Source organism: Rissa tridactyla, chromosome 15 (assembly GCF_028500815.1).
Source record: "Rissa tridactyla isolate bRisTri1 chromosome 15, bRisTri1.patW.cur.20221130, whole genome shotgun sequence".
Taxonomy (NCBI): domain Eukaryota; kingdom Metazoa; phylum Chordata; class Aves; order Charadriiformes; family Laridae; genus Rissa; species Rissa tridactyla.
Genome location: NC_071480.1, coordinates 12,607,407 through 12,630,658, shown reverse-complemented (window position 1 = coordinate 12,630,658; position 23,252 = coordinate 12,607,407). Strand labels below are relative to the sequence as shown.

Here is a 23,252-nt window from a genome sequence, read left to right as displayed (position 1 = left end):
GCAGCGATTTGCATAGAGGCTGTTTGCTTCATTAGCTGCGGCTGGGTTTGTTTGGGTTTTCCCCGTGTGTTTGTTTATTTTCTCGCTTCCTTCCTTAATCCTTTCTGGCTGGATGCTGGAGCCGGAGGTGGGGGACGGGGCCTGGGGAGTCACCTTGGCGTGGGGCTGTTGGTCTCCAGAGCTGCCGGGCATCCCCGAGCAGCGCAGGGACATCAGCGCTGGCCCCTTCCCTACAGAAGGGTAAACTGAGGCACAGAGCGAGCCCTGGGGCAGACCCAGGAGTCCCTGTTTGGAGGTGCCCCCAGGCACCCCGACCCACTCCGAGGATGGGGCAGAGCCCAGGGCTGGGGTCCTGATGTCCTTCTCCTGCCCAGCGCTGTGCGGAGCCCCTGCACGGGCTCTGTGTCCCCCCATCCTGCTGTCACCGCCACCCCCACAATCCCACTTGAGGGCTGACACGTCGCATTATTCCCACTGCAGCCAATGCAACTCCCGACAGGCGGGAGCTGCGGGAGCGGTGGGGCTCAACAGGCCTTCCACGCCGGGGGTAGGGACAAGGGACCCGTCCCACGGGGCACCCAGCACCGGTGCAAACACCCACCACTGAGCCTGGGGCACTGGGGCCATCGCAGAGCTGCAGCCACCATGGTTTGGTGGGGGACAGCCCCCATTTGTCCCCAAGGATGGCCAATGCTCCAGCACCCAGCGTGCCACCCTGCTGAGGAGGGGACCAAGCATCCAGCATGGCACACGGTGCCAGGGAGGGGACCCAGCATGGCACACGGTGCTGGGAACGGGACACGGCAACCAGCACGGCACACGGTGCTGGGGAGGGGACACAGCACCCAGCACGGCACACAGTGGCGGGGAGGGGACGTCACCCAGCCACACTGTCTGCGTTCCTGGCATCCCAGAGCAACCCCACGTTGCTACAGCAACACGAAGCCTTTGGATTCAATGCCTTTAAACGGGGAACGGCTTGTCTCGGGCTGAATTATTGATTAAAACAGAGAGGATGACACACGCACACAGAAAAGACGGCGAGAGGTGCCCGGCTTGATTTAGAGGCGAGCTCCAAGCGGGCAGTGACGTGGGACCAGCCGCGCTGCGGCAGCGTTAGCCGGCGCACAGGGCTGGATGCCCGAACCTGGGGCATCTCTTGTGCCGCTCTTTCTTGCCCCTTCCCCGGGTCGGGCCGTTCTCAGGGAGTCACGAGCCGGCCGTGATCTGTGTCCCGGTGTTAATCCCGCTTGTGCAAACACCTCCTTGCCAGCGTTGACCCGCTTAAATCCACCGTTTGCTCTCCAAACAGAGGCGGCAGCTCCCGGCACACTAAACCCCTGCCGCCGCGCCGGGAGAGCATCCTCTCGCGTGGCGACCGGCCATGCCCGCTGTGCTGCCCGCTGTGCCGGCTGGGATTCGCCCCGGATGCTCCATGGGGACTCACCGGTACTCCAGGGAGAACTTGGTCAGCTCCCGGCTGTTGTGCAGCCACTTGAACTCGAGGGGCCAGCTGCCCTCCGCCATGCACGTCAGCACCAGGCGGTTCCCCTCCAGGTGGACCTGGCTCCGCACCGGTTCCGTCTTAAAATACGGGGAGACATCGTCTGCGGAGAGAGGAGGGAAAGGGGGTGAGAGACATGCCCGGCCCCACAGCCTGCCAGCCCCATAGCCTGCCAGCCCCACGGCAGCAGGACCGCTTCATCCCGCGCTCAACCATAGCCCAGCGGCACGTGGGCAAGGGGATGCTGGCGGCCACCTCCCCAGCCCCCTGTCCCAGCCAGGGCCCCCAGACCCTTCCCCTGGCCATTGTCCGTCCCCCCGCCCCCCCGAGCCCCGAGCCATTTCACAAGCCTATCGACAAGAGCTTAGCCCATCTAGGGTTTATCTAAGCTGCTTGCTTTGCTTTTTTCCCGGCTGCCTTTGTAGCGTTTCAGAAGCACCAAGCTTTTAACTCGGGGGGTGAAGGGGGCGGAGGGGCTGGGAGCGGAGCGAGACATAAACACTTACTCCTCTCCTGTTTTATTTGCTAAGTAAAACTATAAATCGAAACACACAGCTCCATTTTCTGCTTAACAAATGGAAGCCCTTTTACTTCAAAGACACATTCATATTCCCCAGCAGCTTTCAAGTGCGCTTTCAATCACGGCTTTGGGTCTTTTCTTTGGGGTAGGGCTCCGCTTTCTTGCGCGCGCGAGCTGAATTCCTGCCAGGGCTCCGCGCGCCGTGAGCCGGCACGAAAGCGCTGCCTGTGCCCGTGGGCTCAGCCTGCTCCGCCGCCCCACCGCCCCGCGGGGTGTCACGAGTTTGCAGGGGCTCAGAAGCACCCAGACGCTGCCAGACCCACACTGGGGGGTCCCTCTCCTCTCCTCGCCAGCAGTGCCCGGCTCCTGCGCATCCCGAGGTGCCGGCTCGCTGCCCCCACGTGGAAATGCCCATCTGATTTACACCCGGCTGCCCCGTCCTGCCTGTCCCCAGGGCGGGCACGGTGGTGCTAAATGCCAGGCGAGTCATTAGGCAGGGAAGGAGCAGCTGGCGGCTCCTTAATTTAATCCTCCTCTCTGACCTTCAGCAGCGCTGGCTGGCGCGGGCAGCCCTTATCCCAGTGCCCTGGCCCCAGGACCAGGCTGGATCCGGACATCGGGGCACCCCTAAAAGCAGGTGTGGGGCAGCAGGGCCTGACCTCGCAGCAGCCCAGCTTCCCCGCAAGCCCCAGATGCCACGGGGCAGAGGGGTGCCCTGGCTGGGGGGTTTGGCACTGAGGACAGCTGGCTGCGAGCCCGGCCCGTGGCTGCATGGTTCCCCGATCCGGAGAGCTCGTGGCAGCCCTGCGTCGGCTGAGCTGTGGCTTTTGGGATGCTGGAGGAGTGAGGGACACCCAGCACCACTGGGGACAACCAAGCTGGGCTCGTGGGGACATCCAGGGGCAGGATCACGGCATATGGCACCTTTGCACGCGTGTGCGTGGGGGTGCGCACACGTGTCCCCACCACGGCGTGGCTGGAGATTGACCTGCGACGCCGGAGCTTCGCCCACGTCAGGATGGAGACCTGTGGGATTACGGCAGCCCCCGGCTGGGGCCGTGGCACAGCCAGGCACCGGCTCTGGGGTGGAATACCTCCTCCATGAAACCAGTAAATGAGCCATGGACCAGACCGGGCTGGGCTAGATGCAGCCAAAGCATCGCTGTAGCAAGGACCCGTGGCAGAACAGCCGGGTCCCCAGGCACTGGTGATGGTCACACATGCACGGGCCGCACCGGAGAGCCGGACCGCGGGGCTGTGCTGCCGGGACCTGGCCCAGAGCATCGAGGCTGAGACCTGGCATATTCGGTGCATGCCCCGGCTGAGCCCAGCACCCAGCGCCGGCGGAGGGAGGCGTCTGGGGGGCGTTTGGGGGGCATTTGGGAGGCAGGGTGCTCCTGGCGCACCTTCCCCTTGGGCCCGCACGCCGTTTGCATACATCCTAATTTGATTTTAAGCAGCTAAGGCTCATCTCGCTTTGAAGCGCCCGAGCCATCTGTTCTGCATTAAGGGGTGAAAAACGGCGCAGAGGAGGAGAGGCGGCTCCTAATTCCACTATTGATCGTGCGATCGTTATCCGCCCACGAAGGTCACGGCAGCCGCCTCGGACCAAGCAGCTCCCCAGTGCCCCCCCTCAGCGCCTCCGCTCCCCTGGGGAAGCCAAAGCTGGGGGCACTTCACCTCTCCCACCGTCCTGGCAGCAGGACAGGCCACGGCACCACCAAACCGGGGTGCACAGGGGTGTCCCCCACCTCCCGGCCCTCCCCGCAGAGCCAGCACGGACGGGGGCTGCGATTCCCCCCATCCCGGACCCGGCAGGAGGGTTCCCAGTGCCCGACAGCCACGTCCCCCCAAAAACGAAGGGTCATTACTGCTAATTCCACCTCTCCCCCATCTGTTGTGACTGTTTACACTCCACTTGCTAATTAGAGACTAATTAGTTGGTGCAGAAATTCATCACTTTCCAAACACAGGCGGCAGTGAGAGGCGTCCCCGGCAACATCTGCACATCTGCCGGCGGCGCGGGAGGACGCTGAGCTCCCCGGGTGCCGTGCCGTGCCATGCCAGCTATGCCAGCCCAGCGCGGTCCCCTCCATGCAGAAAGGTGCCACCAAACCACGCCGTCCCCATCCTGCCCGCGGGGACTGAGCGGTGCAGGGGACGCTGCCTCCTGCTGAGCCGCCGGCGGCGATGGATGGGATAAACGGGATGCCAAGTGCTGGCAACAGGGAAAGGGGATGGAGACGGGGATGACACTGGCTCTCTCCCTCCACTGCCGATGACATTTTAATGCCAGGGCCTCGGAAGGCACTAATCCTGCCTAATGGGATCAAAATCTTTGCCCCTGCACTTTATTTACATAAGGGCCGCCGGGAGCTGGGTCTGAGCCCGGTGCATTAGCGCTGGGGCGGGGGGGTACAGATGTAGGGCAGGGGGCCCCGGCCTCACCAAAAGAGCAGTAATGGATCCTAATTCCCGGGCGTAATGGGCGAGTTGGGAGCTAAGCCCCCCCCTCTCTCCCCAGCTTCAAATCCCTCTTGATGGGAAAGGACGGGGAGTTTTAAGTCTGGAGGAATCCGGGAATGTCTGCCAAGGGCAGGGCTCTGCCGGGCAGCTGCTGGGGGGGTGGGGAAGGAGGGTGCGACCCCCCCATGCTCGGGGAACCCCAGCAAGCGGAGACAAGATGGGAATGGGGGCACAGGGTCCCCCCCCCATGGCTGTGCCCCACTGCTGCCCACCCCGGCAAAGGACCAGCAGCTTGTGGGACACCCGGGTCCTTCTCCCATCTTTGCTGTGGATGCTTCGCGCGAGCACCAGCACGGTGACAGCAGGGGGGGACCACGGCCCCCCACCACACCTGGGTTCAGCGCTCATTCAGCACAGGGTCACCACCCCACTGCCCCTCAGGGACAGCGGGTGACATCCAGCCTCTCCCCTCCCCAGCTCGCTAACCAGAAGGCGATCAGCCCAGCGCCCGTTCCTGCTAATTGACATGAATCAGGGTGAGAAGCAGCGGGATGCGCCGGGCGGACTCCCCCGAGACAGTGGGATGCCCCGAATCCGGCCCGCCTGTCCCTGCGGGCTCCAAGCACCCAGTGGAGCCCGACCAACACCGGGTACCAGCACCCATCGCCATGCCCATCGCCTCGGCCACCCCGCACCGACACCCGGCTGGGACGAAATGACATGGTCGCCTCCCTCCCTTCCCCACCAGCCCTTCGGGATGCACCAGGGTGTCCCCCGGTGCACCAGGGCAGCCCTGGGAAGGGATTGCTCCGCTGTCTGCATCCCCCCTGGACCACGGGATGGGGGACAGAGCTGTGTCCTCCGTCCCCCAGGCTTCGCAGGGCTCCCCCGTCCCTCCCAGGGCAGCACTGCCCAGAAAGCAGGATGGCAGCGCGCCGGGGATGCTGGCGGGGACGCTAGCACTGCCACCCAGCTGCCCTGCGCTCCCGCTCCGGCCCCCCGTGCCCCCCCCCCCCAGCACAGGGAGATGGAGCTAAATCTCTTCTGCATCAGACTATCGCTGGCACTCCACAGCACGAAGAGATTAAAAAACAATAAAGAGAAAGCGAAACCCTCCGCTATAATTACCAGCCTCTAGCCGCCAGCGGAGGCAGGGAGGGAGGGAGGGAAGGAAAAAGGGGGAAAAAGAAACAGAGAAGAAGAAATCCACTAAAATTTTAATAGGAACCACTGCATTTAATTTAACGACACATTTTTTCAATTACCAGAATAATTGTTTTATTCATAAAATGAGTTTCAATAAAGAGGGTAATTTTCCTTTGTTTTTATTATTCATTTGTGTAACATATTCGCGGCGCAGTTCCCCGGCGCCGCAGCAGCCGCTCCGCATCTGAGGATGGGGGGGGGAGGCAGGAGGGGGGGATCCTGCATGGCAGGGAAGGGGTTAAACATCACCAGGGCACCCCGTGGCCCCCAGACACAGCACCCATGGGTGACCACAGCATCCCTGAGCGCCCCGCTGGGGTCACAGCCCTGGTGGGGTGCAAAGAGAGATGGACCCATCCTGGCCGAGGCGCACCATCCCTGGGGACAAACCGCGTCCCCTCCTCAGCCATCCTGGCTGGGTGGCCCCGTGCCCAGGGACAAGGCGAAGCCGCGGGGCCATGCCGCTGCCCGAGGAGCCGTCCCTTGGCTAAGTTACATTTTCTGCTTGTCAGACGCCGGCGTGCGGTTGGGAGGCATCAATTTTTCAGCGGCTGTTGGTAAAGTCATCAGGCTGATTAAATGGCACGCGTCCCCGCGGGCACCGAGGGCATGGCCCCCACCGCGGGGATGGGAGATTCGGCAATGCCCCATCACGGCTCCCGGTATTCCCAGTGTCCCCACCACGGTCCCCTCGGGGCCGGTGAGAGGGGCCACACGGGGCGGCCGGCAGGTGCTGGGGATTAGCAGCCTCTCCGCCGCCGCCAGAGCCATTAGTATTCCTGAGACAAGGCTTCATCCCCTTAATAGAAAGCAAACACAGAATTGAAATGACGAACGCTCCCGGCACCTGGGGAGCTGCGGAGCATGACGTGACACTGAGCAGGGACCCAGGTGGCCGGGGGGACCCAGGCATCCGGGGTGGGAGGGAACCAAGGCGTGCGGTGGGCGCCAAGGACAAAGCCAAGCACGGCATTGCGATGGCGCGGGCATCCTCAAGAGTCCCACTCGCCCCCTCCCGGCACCTGAGCAGGCACAAAACAACTTGTGCCGCTGCGCCCCAAGCACAGACCCCGCCAAACTCGCTGCACGTGTGATCCCTGCTTGCCATCACCCATCTGCTCCGCCGGCAGTCGGCAGCCCCCGGCCCTGCCAGCCTCATCTGGCACCACTGGGCCAGCGCTGGAGCCGTGCCCCAGTGCCAACGCCCCGCTCTGGCAGAACGTGTCCCCTTCAAATCATCATCTCTCCCGCAGTGACTTGATGCCACCTTCAAATTTCGGGAAGGGGTGGCAGGGAAAGCACGAAACCCAGCCGCACGGCAATGGAGAAGCACCAGCAAGAGGGAGGATGGTGGTAACCACGCCACCCATGGGGACATCAGAGCCCTGAGTGTGGCTGCGCTGTGACAGCCCACCAGCACGGGGCTCCTGGCAGAGCCCAGCTTTCATCTCACCACCCGGCAAATGCAGGTTTGTCAGCAAAACCCGCCGGCGAAGGGTTTTGGTGCCCCGCGGCAGCCTGTCGAGGCTCCGTGCCAACGCGCCTTCGCTCCTCTCGAATCGGCCGGGCTCACGCCAACGCCCCGGGTGAAGCGTGGCGGCGGCGGGGCCCCGCGGGAGGAGACGCGTGTGGCGGCAGGGAGGCATGGCACGGCACGGCACGGCATCCGGCTCAGCTCGCTCAAACTGGGAATGAAAGGCAGCAATACCACACTGGAGGGGATGAGGGAAGACCCATCACGTGGCACCAGCCCCGCTCTGCTGGGACCCCAGCCCCACGCTGAAGGGGGGATCCCTCTGCACCCCCTGAAGCAGCACGGCTACAAGTCACAGAGCAGGGACACTGCTGAGGGCTGAGGGACCCCCCTCTTGCACCAGGACCAGTTGGCGCCAGGGTGTCCCCATCTCTCCTGGTGCCATGGGGAAGGGGGCAGCCAGGGGGTCTCCAGCCCCCGCCGCACGCTGCAGCCTCCCTGGGTCTGCTCGGGGCCAGCAGTGGGGCAGGACGGCTCCACCCTCCCCAGAGCCAACATCCATCCCAGCACCCACCCTCCATCCTGATCCCAGTGGAAAGAGCTGGCCCGGGAGCACAGCGTCAGCCACGGGGGACGCCCCAGACGTCGCTTGCTCCCCCCAGGCTGGGCTGGTGGCCATGGGGTGCCACAGGGCAGCCCCAGTCCCCGCTGGCACACGGAGTGGCGCCAAAGGCACCCAGCACAATCCTGCCCACCCCAGCCCTATGGACCAGCCAGGCCACTCCGCACACCCCTAACCGCGGTGTGTCTTTTAATGTGGGTTTTTTTTTTTTCCTTTTCATTAAGAAAAACACTTATAATTGCAGATGTGTCCATTAATCCTCACAACTTACTTTCTTCCCTTCCTTCCCCGCTTTTCCCCTCCCTCCCCTTCCCCCCCCACTGAGACCAAGAGCTTTAAAACTCTCCTTCTGGCTATTAATTAAAAGCAACCTCTCCACTATCGTGAGTGTACTTGCCATAAATTAATAGCGGCCTTCTTAATCAAATCTTATCTCCTCTCCGAGCGCCCGGCGCATGGTGCTGGGGTTGGTATCCCAATCCGCCCGGCCGTGAAATGCAATTTTCCAATGCTCCGATGGACTCGGCAGCTCGGCTCCGTCTCCTCCTCCCCGCCTGCCCCCCATACCTGCGCCGACCCAGCAGCACCGCCACGGCCGAGAGAGGCCCGGCACGCTAACGGCGGAGGTGGCTCCCAAAAGACATGCTCCATTTCTCAGCCATTTACCACGTTTATCCGCGGCCTCCACGGACGGCACTCACCTTCCTGCATTATTGAGAGGGCACAGCCTGAGCCAGGGGGGTCGGCACTCGCCCGCGGCATCAGGATGAGAGAGCAACCAGGGAAATCCCAGGCCACGGCACCGCTTCTCCGGGGGGGTTAGCCAAGAGCGATGCTCTTGGACCTGCAAGCTCACGGTGTTTCAGTTGCCGTGACACGCACCGTCCCTCTGGTCTCTGCAGCACAGTCCCCCCCCATCCCTGTCCCACCAGGTTTCCCCTCTCCCCATCCACACCGCGCTTTCCCACCGCACCCCGAGTGCTGCTCTTTGCCAAGGGCAAGCGCAACCCCAGGATGACGACGAGGACCCACACGTCTTGGGCAATGCCACCCCAGGGCAGCCCCAGCCCCACGCATGGCACCATCCATCCCGGCCACAGCTCCGACCCGTCCCCGGGAGCCGGGGCTGCCGTAGACCCCGATCCCAGCCCTCCCCTCCAGCCCCGTCCGAGCCACAGCAGGTCCCCAGTCCCGTGAGGTTCCCAGGTGGCACACGGGAGCTGGGACAGAGCAGGACCCGAAAATGGTGCCCTACGGCTGCTGCTTCTCCACGCTGGGTTGCAAATTCCAGCCCTCTCCTTTGCCGCTTGGAAAACCCTGTGCTGGAAGTGATTTTCCTGCTTCCAGAGGGGGCCCTGCCTCCCCGCTGGTCGGAGACTGCCATGGGGGGCTTCGGCTCCGTCCCTCCCGCAGCACCACAGCCCAAGCCCAGCCCTGGGGAGATGATGGGGTTTGCAGCCGGGAGCTGTGCCAAAAAGGAGCTGTTTCTCATAAAGCAATTGCAGAGCGGAGCTAAGAGGGTTTCTACGCGAGGCGGAACAGCCTGGAGAGCCTCCCTCGCTCGGCCCCAGTCACGCCGAGATCGCAGGAATAAAACCATCTTTGTTGCACGTCAGAGGAGCCGTGGCCCCGCGCGCCGGCAGGTTGGAGCAGGGCTGCGCCGCCTCCCTTCAGAGGACGCGGGAGCGTCTCATCGCCGCCACCGCATCCCTCCCGCAGCCAGCCCCGGAGCTGTGCTGCCCACGGCCGGGCACCGGTGCAGCCCTCGGGGGAAGCGCCGGAGCAGGATGGTGCAGCCGAGAGGCTCCCAGGCTGCAGGGGCACCCGGTGCCCTCGCACTCTGCAACGACCTTGCTGCCGGAACGCATTCGTCTTTGCTCCGGTGCCTTGCGCTGAGCCCGGCAGACAGACTGCTCCCGGCACGGCGAAGGGGCAGGGGCAGCGCGGGGGCTGCCAGCCAAGGGCACGCTGCCCCTTGGGCTCGGGGACACGGCTCCTGCCCACCCGGAGAGACGCGGGTGGAGCCGGGCACCTTTCCATCTCCAGCCCCCCCTCCCCGTGTTCGTGCAATCGCTTTAGCAATTCCCTCGCGGAGGAAAACGGTCTTTTTGGTGGGGGGGGGGGAGCCCTTGGGAGATGGGGCCAACCCTGTCATTGTGTGTGCACGGCACCCGCATGGCAGGAGGGGTCTGGCAAAGCGGGGGGACCCGGACCCGGTGCTGCCGCCCCAGCAAGGAGCCCGGCTGGACCCGGCAGAGCTCACGGCTCCGGCGTCGCTGCCCCGCTCCCCTGCGCTTCCCTCGGAGGAGATTTGGGGTTTCTTACATGCCGTAAGCCGATTGCAGAGGTGTGTTAACTGGATTAGGTGGGAGGCTGAGAGAGACGCAGACCTGGAGGAGCTGCTCAGCGGAGCACGGCTCCCGCCCGTGTGACGCTGCCGGGATTTGCAGAGCCGGCTTTTAAACTGATTTTCTTCCCTTAAGCCTTTGGAAAGGTGAGGCTGCGGGAGGGAGGTGGGCTCTGCCGCCTCCGCTCCCCGTGCAAAAATCCCGCAGGGCCCCAGTGTGGGCTGGCAGCAGGTCACATCCCCGCGTCGGTCCCCGCAGCCACCCCTGCCCTCGGTGCCGGCACTGAGATGGGCAGGGTGATGCTGCAGCTCTCGGTGACAGCCCTGCGGCTAATGCCAGCTGACCACTGCAGGGCACGGCTAGGGGGGCCACAGCCTCAGCACCCCCCTCCCCGCCTGCACCCAGCCCAGGGGAGCCCAAATCCCCCTGCCCAGACCCAGCCTGGGACAAAGGGGACACAGATGGGGACACTGATGGGGACCACAGCAATGCCTGCTCCAGGGATGCTCGGAGCAGCCCAGTGTGCAACGTCCCCCGCCTCCTCGCGCGGGTCCCGGCACCTGTGTCACCCGTGAAACGCACAGCAGTTTTGCCGGTGTCACACTTTATCCATCTCCGCCGGAGCTCTGCCGCAGCACTTCCCGGCCTCGGGGCGGGAGGAGAAGCAGCGGGCGCGATTTCCACGGCCAGCAGCGCTCGGCAAAGCCCAGGCAGAGACGGGGAGCCGGCCAAGGTGGCCCCGGCACAGTACATGGCCAGATCTGCCATAGCACAGCCAGCACAAGGCAGGATCCAGCCCCTCGCACCCAGCGGGACTGGCACTGCCCACCGGGGCCATGGCATCCCCCAGGACGGACAGATGGACGGACGGACACTCTCCTCCCGTGCTGCCTCTCGCCAGGCCGGCGGGACAGCCCGACCACGCTGCCATCTCCCCTTCCTCCTCCCGCATCTGTCTCCAGGCCCATACTTATTTATTTATTTGTTAATTAACTGCTGTTTCCATAACAAACGCTCCAGCTTCTCCCAGCCTCCAACAGCCCTGGGGCTGGATTGTTAACTAGGATTTTAATTTGTTAATTAAAAGCAGAATGGCTCCATAACAAGCTCCTCTTCCGCAGAAGGGCTCTCGGAGGGCTCAGCGGGCCACGGGCTGAGCCGGCAGCATCGCCATGCCCAGCCAAACCCCCCCAGGGATGGGGAACGCAGGGAGAGATGGGGAACATGGGGAGGGATCAGTTCAGCTCCCCCGGGACAAGGGGTGTCTGCAAAAGGGACACGGAGCCCGGCAGCACCACGGTGCCTGCTCAGGACCTCCCTTTCTCCCAACAGTGATGCTGGAGATGATGCCACCTTCCTTTGCGGTCTCATCCCGGCAATCCCAAACACGGTGCAACCCCCAGCACACGTCCCCGGCCATCGGAGGGTCCCAGACCTGGAGAATGACCACCCTCTTCCCACTGCGGCACAGCCAGGGCTGTGCCAGCATCATCCCCTCTCAGCTTCCAGGCATCTACCCAAGGACCACAGCCCATGATGCCCAGCCCAAGCGCAGCCCCGGTGCCAACGTGAGCCAGGTAAGGCTTGAGATGGTCCCGGAGCCAAGGGAGAGGCATCAGCCCTGGCCGGGGAACAGCGTCTCGTTGAGCCGTGGCCGGGAACAGAGCGGGGCTGTGTGCCTGCCCGTCCCTGCCTGCCCTCGCACACCCAGCCCCGCTGCCCGCGCCGCCTGGAAAAAACAACATTTCCCCTCGCGGCAAACCCCGAACAGACGCGCACACACACGGCACCGTTGTGTGTTCCCAGCCCGCGAGCCCGGGGGGGGGCTGACAAGCAGGGCTTTGTGCTCTGAAGCACCGCGCGGTCCCTACAGACCCCCACGCCTGGCCCCAGAGACACAGACCCCAGCACGGGGCACCAAACACATGGATCCACGGGGACCTGCAGCAAAGGGGCTGTGCATGGATCCTCCGGGGGGCACAGGAGCACCCCCCAGGCGCGCCCAGCCATGGGCAGCACAGCCGGCCACCGCCATGGGCTGCAGCGAGCCTGTCCCCCTGCTGAGCGTGTCCCCACGCAGGGCACAGCCCCGTCCCCAGCTGGGGATGTTTAACCAGCTCCAGGCTGCAGCCAAAACTTCTTCCCCAGCAAACTCCTTCCGATACCACAAATCCTCCCGACCCCACGATTACGCAGCTCCGCCGTATCTGGGTCACTGCTGTGAGTCACGGACACCCGGAGAGTGACTCAATGCAATTAGAGGGGCCGGATCTGGCAGCTGATTTCCCCAGGAGAGGCCCCAAAACCGTGAGGAGGGGAAGGACGGATGGACATCACCTCCAGACCCCGCACAGCCGCCCTCCAGGCAGGAGAGGGGGTGAACACGCATCCCCCTCCCCAAAGGCTTGGAGGGATGGAGGGACCCTTCCCAAAGGCTTCGCAGCCAGGACCGGAGCTTCCCCCGTGAGGGTTTGGCAGGAACAGGCTCCACGTCCAGCTGCCAAGCAAGGCGGGGGTCCCCACAGCCCCAGACCCCATCCCCAGGGTGGTCCCAGCACTGGGTGGGATGGATGGCACACGAGCCCAGTGCAGCCCAGCACAGCTCTGGGCTGGATTTGTCCCCATGGGGCATGTCCAGTGTGTCCTCCAGGTATTCCTGGAGGGCAACCACAGCCCTGGCTGCGGCGGCTCCCAGGGTGGGAAAGCAAAGCCACCACTAGAGCCCCAACAGCACCTGGGATGTCACTTCTGCAAGGGGCATCGTCCCCCCCTTGCCATCCCCAAGCTCCTGCCGCCCCCCCGCATCCCCCACCCACTCAGGATGCTCCGAACACCCCTCACCCTGCAACCGCCCTCGCAGGCAGACAGACAGATGGACGGACAGCCGCTTTCCAGGCTCGCCGCGAGAATCTCAACAGGGCGGCATTTCCCAACCGAAAAAAAAAAAAAAATTAAAAAAATAATACAGCGGGGAAAGAAAAACAGAAGGCAGAAACCACAAGAAAAACCCCACTCAGCCTTTCCCATGGCGCTGACGCAATTAAAGTCGCCAGCCCCGCGGGATGGAAAACCCTTCGCCAGCTCCCCGCCCCGCCGTGCTGAGCAGGACGAAGGCGCTGGTGGCCGCGGTCCCCCTCCCCGCAGCACGGCCCCGAGCCAGCAGGCGCTTGCCCATTTACTGGGGTGTCGCCCAGGCATCCTTTTTTTTTTTTTTTTCCAAAGTATTAATTAGTCATTGCATTGCTCACTTGAAACATAAATAGCTGCAGCATGACAGCGAACACGAGTTTTCCTTGGAAAAAAAAAAACCTTTTCCAAAGCTTTTCCTTCCCAGATGCCCCTGTTCGCAGATGGGGGACGGGAATAACTCGTAGCCTGGTAATCCCCCCCCCCCACCCCCCCAGCCATCCACCACAGCCCTGCATTTCCAGGGCAGGGAAGCGAACTCTGGTCATTGTGCTTATTTACACACTTGTGGCTCTGACGGCCCAGAGGGGCTTTTCCAGCCAACGCGGGGCCAGCGATTCCAGCAGCGAAGCCAGCGCCGTTGCCCAGCCTGACGTGAAGCTTATGGGGAGAAGCCAAGCGAGCGAGACTCCGTCACCGCCCCAGGTGAAGGGCTCCGGCAGCTCATCGCCCCCACTCACTGCGTGCGCCTTGTTTCCACCCTCCACTGCACAGCTCGGCTCCCCCCGCCACCCTCCCAGCCCTTCTTTCCACCATGCAAGCGAGGAAAATGGAAAAAACAGGGAGATGAAGGCACCCACCACCTTCCTCCCCTTGCACCTCACGCGTGCAGACAGAGGCCGGGTGCTCAGCACTTGCTGGTGCTCAGCCGGCCGGGAGGGCTCTCCCAACGGCAGAGCTCTGAATTAAACATACCACCCTAATGAGTTGATTTTATTAGTTTGCGAATGCATTGAGAACTCATTATCAAAATAAACATCAATTCACTCCAGCGAGCGCGGCGCTGCACACGCGCCCCGGCAGCGCCGCAGCTGGGGCCGCGCGCGGCTCACACCCCGAGACGCGCCGCCGGCCCCCCTCGCAACCCATCACTGGCACCCACCGCAGGCTGGCCCGGGGGGGGGGGGGGGCGTAGGGACGGCAGGCATCCGCCCTGCCAACCCCCTTGGCACCATAAGGTTGGTTTCTCCATTTCAGCCCCGTGGCATCAAGCTGGGCACCCAACATCAAGGCTTGCCGGGGTGGGACAGCCCCAAGCTCCCCCCAACCCAGCACGGGCTGCACGGGGTCCCCCTCGGGGTGAGAATCCTAGCCACGACCCCTCGGGGCAGGCAGAAGCCCCCACCATGCCCCAGCATCTCCCAGTTCCCCCCCAGCCCCGGAGCCAGTGCTGGAGCGCGGGGGGCTCGGCGGACCCCAGGGCTAGGCAGGGCAGGAGGCAGCACTCCAACCCCGGGGAGCCGGAGCCGACGCGCCCAGGCGTGAAGCGGGGGCACAGCGGGCGCATTGTCCGGCTGGGCAGGACGCACTCCCTTTGGAAACAGCAGCTAATCCCATTTCATCCCCCTTCACGGCTATCAGCTGTTTTGCAGGCATTCAGGAGGCGGGTCGCTGAAACCGGAGCTATTGTGTCCGCTGCGCCCCAGCCCCCTCCATCCAGCCAGCATCCCTCCATCCACCCATCCATCCCAGCCCCGCTGGGGCGGGATGTGGCAGCACGTCTGCACCCAGCTCCCACCCGGACCTCCATGGACCGCCGGGAGACAAGGATGCCAGACCCATGCAGGACCCGCTCCCCTCCGCCTTCCCCCATGCTCCCAGCCTGACCCCGTGGGCCTGGCTCAGGCAAGGAGGAGGAAGAGGAAGAGGAGGAGGAGTGGAAGCACTGCGCATCCCCCCATGCCGAGACCCATGGGCTGAGCCCTGGGGACAGCCACCTGCACAGCCCGGCGCTCGATGGCTCCCTGCCGGGGAGACACAGGCTCCCAGTGGGAGGGCGACGAATAAGGAACATAAATGACCCCGTGAAACCCCAGTTAATGCCCAGCCCCTGCCCTAGATTCATCCCGGTTTCCTCACTCAACTGCAGCTCACAGCCAGTGAACTGGGATGTACTGGAGGGGCAGGTCCTGCAGGATGGGGATGGAGGGGGACAGGCTCCTCCAACCATCCTGGCAAACGCTCCCCAGCGCTGCAGATACGGGACAGGGTGGCAAAGAGGTCCCCAGCCCCGCTCTCACTCCAGGAAAATGCCCTCCGGCTTGGGCGATTCACACACCCAGGAGCGGGCACACGCGCCCTGATCAATGAAGGGGCTCTAAAAATAGTGTTTCCCTCCATCAGCTCGTTGTGATCCACGGACACAGCCACGCTGCTGAGCACTGCGGAGCTCCACCCCACAGCCTGCGTCTCCCATGGGCCGGGGTGACGCACCGGCCGCAGGGGACAGCCAGAGTCTCCCCCTATGCCATGCGAGTCCCAGCTCCCCAGGAGGCTCAAGGGACACCCGTCCTTGCAAGCCCGGGGCAGCAGGACCCTGCCAGGCACCCCAGCCCCTGCCAGCTTCACACATGGACCCCAACGTCCTGCCGAAACCCCTCCAGGAACCCGCGCTGCCACCAGTGACTCCCCATCCCACTCCTTGCCCCGGCAGGACCCAGGCATGGCTGCGGCACGGAGCCAGGAGGACTCAAGGTTACAGCTGAGGACTCGCACGTTGTTGTCTCACCCAGCAGTGCAAAAAGCAATTAGCTATCACAGCTAAAATTAGCTCAGCCGTTTCTTTCTGCTAATGGTCAAACTCATCAAGGTTTCCCTACGCCGGGGGCCTCGGCACCTCCGCGTGGGCAGGCAGTGATTGATGAGAGACGACGGAGCCACTCGCGAGTGCCTGGGGACACAGGGCAGCGGGACACCAGCCGGCACCGCATCCCGGTCCCCTTCCCACCGCCACGTCTCCCTGGTGCCTCAGTTTCCCCCCCCCCAACGCAGAGGGAGGGCTGCTGGCATGCTCAGGACAGCTGGTCCGGAGGTGGACGATGGGGATGATGACTGCTGGCAGGGAGGGTGACTTCGGCACTGGGGGCCGCAGGCATTCCTGGAATTGTCACCGTGCCATCCCCGCTGCCGGCCGGGATGCCCAGCTGCTGGCACGCGGTGGCAGCTGGTCCCAGTGCCCAGGGCCTTCCCCAGCCCACTGCGGCTGCTGGCCGGGAGGTGACGCTGATCCACGCGGGGAGGTGACAACGCGGAGCAGCCAGCAGCTGCCTGTCACAGCATCCCCAGGGATGGCCCTGCACGCAGCCGAGAGCCCCCCACGCCCCAAGTCTCCATTCCTGGGGGGGGCCCGAGGGCAGGGGCGCAGCCGCCCCATCAGAGCAGGGAGACAAAGGGGGCCGGGGACCAGCTGCAGCCCGGGAATGTCCCCTGCCCTCGGCCCCGTTCCCAGGGATCAGGTTTCCCAGTTCCCAGGCAACCCGAGCCCGGCACGGCTTTCCAGGCGCAGGCATTCCTGCACCCTGCGGGGCTGGGGGCAAGGGGAGGGGGCCGCCAAGGGGGCCCCTGCCTTCCCCGGGCACAGGCAGGGGGTCGGCGTCAGGCAGGGGAGAAAGGGAAGAAGGTGAAGCATCGCTGGGAGCGAGGTGGGGGACGCACCCCCAGAGCATCGATGGGAGCCAGGGGGAGGCACCCCCTGGAGCACCGCTCAGAGCCGGGGGGATGCACCCCCCCAAAGCATCGCTGGGAGCAGGAGGATGCACCCTGACAGCCGGTCCCCATCCCCGCGGACGCCCAGGGCTGTGCCCACGCTGGTGGCATTGCCGGCGTGCCCAGGGCGTGAGGGATGCCACGCCGGGCCAGCAAGGCCGGGAGCCGCTGCCAGCACATTCCCGCCTGCCGGCAGGGCGGAGGGCAGCAGGAATGCACCCCGCATCCGCACCCACCTCTGTGGATGGCTCTGGGTGCAGAGAGATAGGAAGCCCAAAACAGAGCTGCAGCCGCAGGGATGGAGGAGCTCCCTGGCATCACCACCGCATCTCCACCCACTCTGAGTGACCCCAGCCCTGTGTCCTCTCCGGCAGCTCCATGCGATGCTCCCCTGCACAGGAGGGTGATGTCTCCTCCCTTCCCTTGGAGCTCCCGGACACCCCTTTCCCCCAGCACCCACCACCCTGATCCCAGCCCCATGAGGGATCCCCACGGGTGCTTTGGAAGACCAGGAGCTGTGCAGCACAGGCCACCAGCCCCTCCGCACCCCCCGGAGCCCACCACCAGCCCCGGCACGACCACGGGGGCTCAGGTCGCCCTTCGTTAGCACGATCACATCATCACTGACAGCAGCATATTTATTACTGGCCTGGCACTGACCATTTTTCACCCAGTGACACGCAACTCGCTAACAAGCTCAGGGAGGTAACGAGGGCTCGGAGACGAAGGGACCCGCCGCCCACCCACCCCCCAAAGGGTTTTGCTCCCCCCAGCCAGAGCAGGGCCTTATTCACCCCCGGCAACAGCCTGCGCTGCTGCAAAACACCAACGCACCCCCAAAGGGTTTGCGTAGGGCCCACAGTAACGTGTGCTGTGGCTGGAGCTCATCCCCAGGCAGGAACCAGCCACATCGGGGATCAGCTCCAGGTACCGCCGGGGACAAGGACACGGTTCATAAAGACCTGTGAAGGCAGACGCAGGGTCACTCCTCGTCACGCCGCCCCGCCGGCACCCCGCCAGCCGGCCTCCCTCCTCCCAGGTTTAATTATCAGCATTTTCCCAGGTTCACGAGCAACCTGCATCCGCCTGCCTCCCTCCTTCCCGCTCCTCCAGCTCCTTCATTTGCTCCCACTGAGCAGAAACACCACCACAGCCTAATCCCCATCGCTAAGGGACGGGCAGCACTCGGCGCTGCCACCCCAGCCGCCGGCCGGCAGCAGGGCAGGAGCCACTCAGCTGCCCCCAGCTACCCCAGCCCACCAATGTGTGCGCAACCCTGCCAGCAGCAGCGGCGGGTACAAGCCCACAGCTGCCCTCCTTCCCGCTGGCAGCCCTTGTCCTGCCCATTCTCCCCCAGAGAGCCGGCTACCAGCCCACGGGCACGGTGGCATAGTCCAGTGCTGCTGTGGCTCGGATCACGGGCACCCCAAACCTTTGGGGAGCAGCGATGGGGCATGGCGACGCGGGTTGCCCGCGATGCGACCGTATCCCCATCCCCCTTACGGTTATCAGGTCATCAAAATTTCATCGCTGTGCCTGGTCACTAATGGCTTCCAAAGAAGCATCAAATTTTAATCTTGCCTTCCTCTCCCCTAAAAGCCACTTTCCTTCCTGAGCCGGAGCTTCGCACGAGGCCACCAGTTAATGTGCCGGCCGCGCTAGCAGAAGGGGGAGCCAGGGCAGGAGACACCCCCGCTCGGCCAGCCCTTCCCCGGCAGCACCTTTGCAGATGTCCTGGCGTAAGCCTGTCACCAGCATGGCGTCCCCAGGAGGGAGCAGGGGCTCGTCCCCCTCCCGCTCTGCCCCACGGGGGGCTCCACGCGTGCGGACGTGCCCAGGCACCATGCGTGGGTGCCAGAAGGTGCCGTGCGCTCCCCAACTCCAGCCTCTAATAAGCCTCTTTGGTGGAAGCTGCCCGTCTCAGGCCCCTGCCCCAAATCCTGTCTGGAACCTTAAGCCTCCCAAATCCCTCCTGGGACTGGCCACAGCCTCCCTCAATCCCATTAGAGGGGCTGTGCCAGCGTGGGGGGCCCTGGGCTGTGCCCCAGCCCTGGGTGGGGGGGAAACCTCATCCCTGGGGGTCACAACATCCACAAAAATTGGGGGGGACCCCCCAGACACCCACCCACCCTCAGCTCTCGGGGGGGCTCATTTATTGTCTTTGCTTAATCTGCTGGAGGCACCTTTGCTGCAGGTGGGGGCCGGCTAGGGCAGGGCTGCCCGTGCCCCCCTGGCCATGGCACAGCCCCCCCGGCCGTGGCACCGGCACTCGGCCCCGGCACAGGTCGCACTGCGACACAGCTCCCGCCTGGGCAGTGCTGACTGATTAGCCTTCCACCCAGCACCGCGTTCGGCTCCGGGTAATTAGCGCGAGGCCCCTAATCAATAAGTTATTTTTTGCCATGGGTAATTAATAATTACACAGCACAGATGAGCTGTAATTAAACTTCCATCCCCTCTCTCCCCACCAGCGCGGGGCCTTTGTTTTACCAACTGCAGGTATCGAAGTGTCTCATCCTGCACGCGGGGAGCCCCCGCGCCCCGGCTGAGGAGGTCTCGCGCCGCGCCGTCCCCTCCTCCGCCTCTATTGATCCCATTTTCCTTGGCCGCCTGAATCGATAGCAGCGGCACAAAGCACTGCCGGCCCCAGCTCCCGCTGCCAGCCCTGCAGGGCTGCCCGCTCCGGGATGCCCTGCCCGCCCCGCCGCAGCGGGGCTGAGCCGAGGCCGAAGCCGGGATCCTGCCCGCACGTCTGTTCCTTCTCCATCACCCTTGCCCCAGCACCCAGTCTGCCCCAATGGGCCACGGTGACAAGCGTCAGCCTCTCAGGCGCACCGGGCACCACAGCCGGAGAGGTGACCCTGCCGGCGCGTCCCCAGTGCCATCCGTGGCAGGGGAGACGGGGACGTGCCAGGCTTTGGCAATGCTCCACCGCCACTCCGTCACGGGCAGCCACCGCTCACGCGTGGCATGGCCGAGCACTGAGCAATGTCACGCCGCCCGCGAGGACGTGACACGCGCCGCAGGGAGCCGAAGCTGCAAAGCTTGGCACCAGGAGAAGGGAGCAAAGCCCCTTCCCGCCCCTCAGGAGGGCTGAAGCACAGACAGCCCCACACCTCCCACCCCACGGCGAGACCCCGCAGCCCCATGGATAAATGGAAGGAGATTGGGTCACACCAGGAGCCCGTCCCGCAGGCGGGGAACAAACGGACCACAGGGAACCCGCCAGCCGGAGCCGCCAGCCAGGAGAAGAGAAACTCGGCAAGGGAGTGAATCAATCAAAGAGACCTTCACAGCTCCCCACACAGGGCCTGCCCGGATAATATACTGCCGCTTTAGATGTTATGTTCTGAACTTAATTACTGAGAAATTATAGCAGTGCTGGGGGAGGCTCAGGGGGAGCGGGAGGACAGGAGCGCACGGGGACTTCTGGCTCCGCTTGCTGCCGCAAACAAGGGCAAGAAATGTCGCGGGCAAGGACCCCCAGCGCTACACCCTGCCGTGCCCCCCCCCCATTTCACAGCCTGGATCCGCTCGGTCCAAGCAGAGGGGACGGAGGCGGCCGTGCTGCAGCCCTGCCAGCCCGGAGCCTCCTCTGCAGCCCCACGGGGAGCCTCGCTGCTGGGGAGGGGATGGGACCCCAGGGTGCCCCTGGCATCCCTGAACCCCATCTGCACCCCAAAGGGCCACAAACTATTTCTACACCCCTCTCGGGTAGTGGAGCTGCTAAAAAACAGGCTGTGCCATGCCAGAGCCCTGGAGGCGAGGGGCAGAGAGGGGCTCGCCCTCCCCAGCAGTACCACCTCGCCCCAAGGGCTGGCTGGGTGCACAGGGAGCCCCGGGCACCCACGGGGGCTCAGGGCTGCAGAGCCCCCCCAGACACAGTCCGGTCTGACCAGCCGTCTGGAGGTCAATGGGACCAACACCACGGCAAGAGCTGCTCCCCAGGAGCTCCCCAAACTTGCACCCCAGGTCTCGTGGTGCAACGGGGGTCCCTAGGGAGGGGGTGAAATGGGTGCCTTCACCCATCGCCATCCCCAGGGGATGCTCAGCCTCCCGAGAGTGGCCCAAGGCAGCCTCTACCCCATGCTCAGGGAAAACGTTTCCCGCCCCAGTCCCCAGCCTGGGGGCAGTTATGGGGCAGGGGGAAGGCAGAGCAGAGCAGAGCCGTGCTGCTCGCCCCGACCGAGCCCTCCCAGGCACCGTGCCGCGCTCGGCACCGGCGGGCCCCAGCTCCGGGGAGGCAAGGGGGGCTTCGTGAACACCACCGATGCTGTGCCCCCCGCAAACGGCAGGAGCTCCGGGGCCGCATCGGTCCCCGCCCTCCCCGCGCCCCCCCCCCCCCCGCCTTCCCCCGGCTAGCACAAAGCTTCCCCGTCCCGGGAGGGTGGGGGCTCGGCTGAGGGGAGCAGCGCCGGGACCCCCCCAACCCTCCGCGGTCCATCGCCAGCATCCGAGTCGGAGCTGGAGGGTGCCCCCCCCCCACAAACCCCGCATCCCCTTACCTTGGGCGCCGGCTCCTGGGGGGCCGGGCAGGGCGAGCACCACGAAGCACAGCAGCCCCCAGCTCCCGAGCCGGGCCATGGCTCCGCCGAGACGGAGGTGGGAGGGGGGGGCAACTTCCCCGACTTTATAATCCGGGCGGTTGCGGCGCCGGTCCCCGATGCTGGCCGGGCACCGCGGCGTCCTCCGGGCTCCGGCGCAGGGACCCCCGCAGCAGCGCTGCGCGGGGGAGGGCGAAGATGCCGGGGTGAAAGGCTCTTTGCGTGGCTGGCGGGGGGGGGTCCGCAGAGCAGCTCCCCACCACGTGCGACTTCCCCGCGGACGTGTGGAGCCGGGATCCCCAAATCCGGAGTGGGGCCAGCAGCCGAGCCCCTCCCCAAGCGTTGCGCCCCGCGTCAGGGAAGGGGATGGGAAGCGCAGGGCTGCTCGCCCCCGGCCCCTCCTGCCCGCCCGGGCACCATGGGGGCCGGGCCCCCGCCGCTCCCGGAGCCGAGCGCACCGCAGCCGCTAAAAAGTTTGGGGTCCGGGGGCGGGGGGGGCCCCTCCCCAGCGCTCAGCTCCTGCCTGGGGACATCCCCGCCTCGGCGGCTCCGGGCGACGGGGCGGGGGCCTCTCCCCTCGTTGCGCCCCGGAACCCGCGGGGAACGGGGGAAAGTGCGGCGGCGGCTCTCGGCGGCGCGGGGTCCGGCTCGGAGCCGCCGGCGGTGCGCGGCGGGCGGGCTGGCGGCGCCGCGCCGTCCCCTTTCGGCGCTCCGGCCGGCTGCCTGCTCCTCCTGCGCGGCTCGGCGGCGGAATGAGCCGCGGCGCCGGGGCTCGGCGGAGCCGGGGGCAGCCCGAGCCGGGGAGGCGGGGAGACGGCGCGGCTCCGAGCGCTACCCAGCGGCCGCGGCCGGGCGCGCACGGAGCCGTGGGGGGAGCGGGAGCGGCGGGCGCGTCCTCCCGGCCGCCCCCGGTTCGTGCAGAGCGGGCGGATCCCCCCCTCCAGTGCCCCCAGCTGTGGAAGCTGCAGCAGCTCCCCTCTGTCGCCTTCGCCTCTCCAAACGCCCCCCACCCCGCGCTACCCCCAGCCCCTCCGACGGCACTCAAAGCATCATCACACAGTCCCTGGGAAGGGGACACAGTGTGTCCCCGAGGTAACTCAAAAGCAGAACCGATTCCATTGGATTATGAAAGCAAACATTTTAGGGTTCTCAAAAAATAAGAGCTCTAACTCCAAAGATGAGCTAGCAGCACCTCCCAGATAACATACCACTTCTTCAGGCCTGATCCTGCAACTCCTCAAGCCCAGATCTCCCAACAGGATCAGGCCTTGAATGCACATCCTTCAAAAATGTCTGCGCTTGATGCCAGTACAGTGCCTTGCATTTGGTGGGGGAGAGCATCTCAGTCAGGGCTGCTACCAAGCATTAGCACTCAAGGACCTACACCATCTGCACAGAAGGAAATACCCACCCTGAATGCTGGATCAGCCTCCTGAGCGCACACAGTACCTCTGAGCCAAGGGACCTAGACAGATCAGGGTGAAATGAAAGCATGAGCAGATTAGCCTGAAGCCAGGCCCAGCACCGCCGGGTCAAATCAGGGCAGGGACGGAGGGAGCACTCTCCCATGGGCATCGATACCACTGTGTGCGCTAGTGCCTGGGCACCGGTGTGCATTTCCACTACATTATACGCACTCACGTGTAAATCACACACAGCCCTCGGGGGGACAATGCCTGTGTTGCACGTTGCGTATTTGGAGAGCTACTGCCAAATTTCCCATCGACCTCTTGAAGAGAGACTGAACAATAACCCAGCACTTGCCCACCCCAGCATTAATCAGCTCCGTGGCTGGCATTCTCAACTGAGATGACGGGGATCGATGTGCTGTGGGAGGCTGCAATCCTGGCTCGCCCCTCGAGGAGGTGTTTCCCAGCACGGGCTGGAACAAGCAGA

The 23,252-nt window shown here is 64.8% G+C and overlaps 1 protein-coding gene across 1 annotated transcript in view; it reads right to left on the bottom strand.

Moving 5' to 3' along the window:
- Window positions 1-21,462, bottom strand: part of SDK2 (sidekick cell adhesion molecule 2) — a 50,276-nt gene extending 28,814 nt beyond the window's left edge. Inside the window, exons 1-2 of the mRNA XM_054221997.1 lie at window positions 21,318-21,462; window positions 1,448-1,607 (exon numbers count right to left, since the gene is read on the bottom strand). Of these exons, the coding sequence (XP_054077972.1) occupies window positions 1,448-1,607; window positions 21,318-21,396 (239 nt within the window). The 5' untranslated portion in view covers window positions 21,397-21,462. The remainder of the gene's footprint in view (window positions 1-1,447; window positions 1,608-21,317) is intronic.
- Between the last annotated feature and the right edge of the window lie 1,790 nt (window positions 21,463-23,252).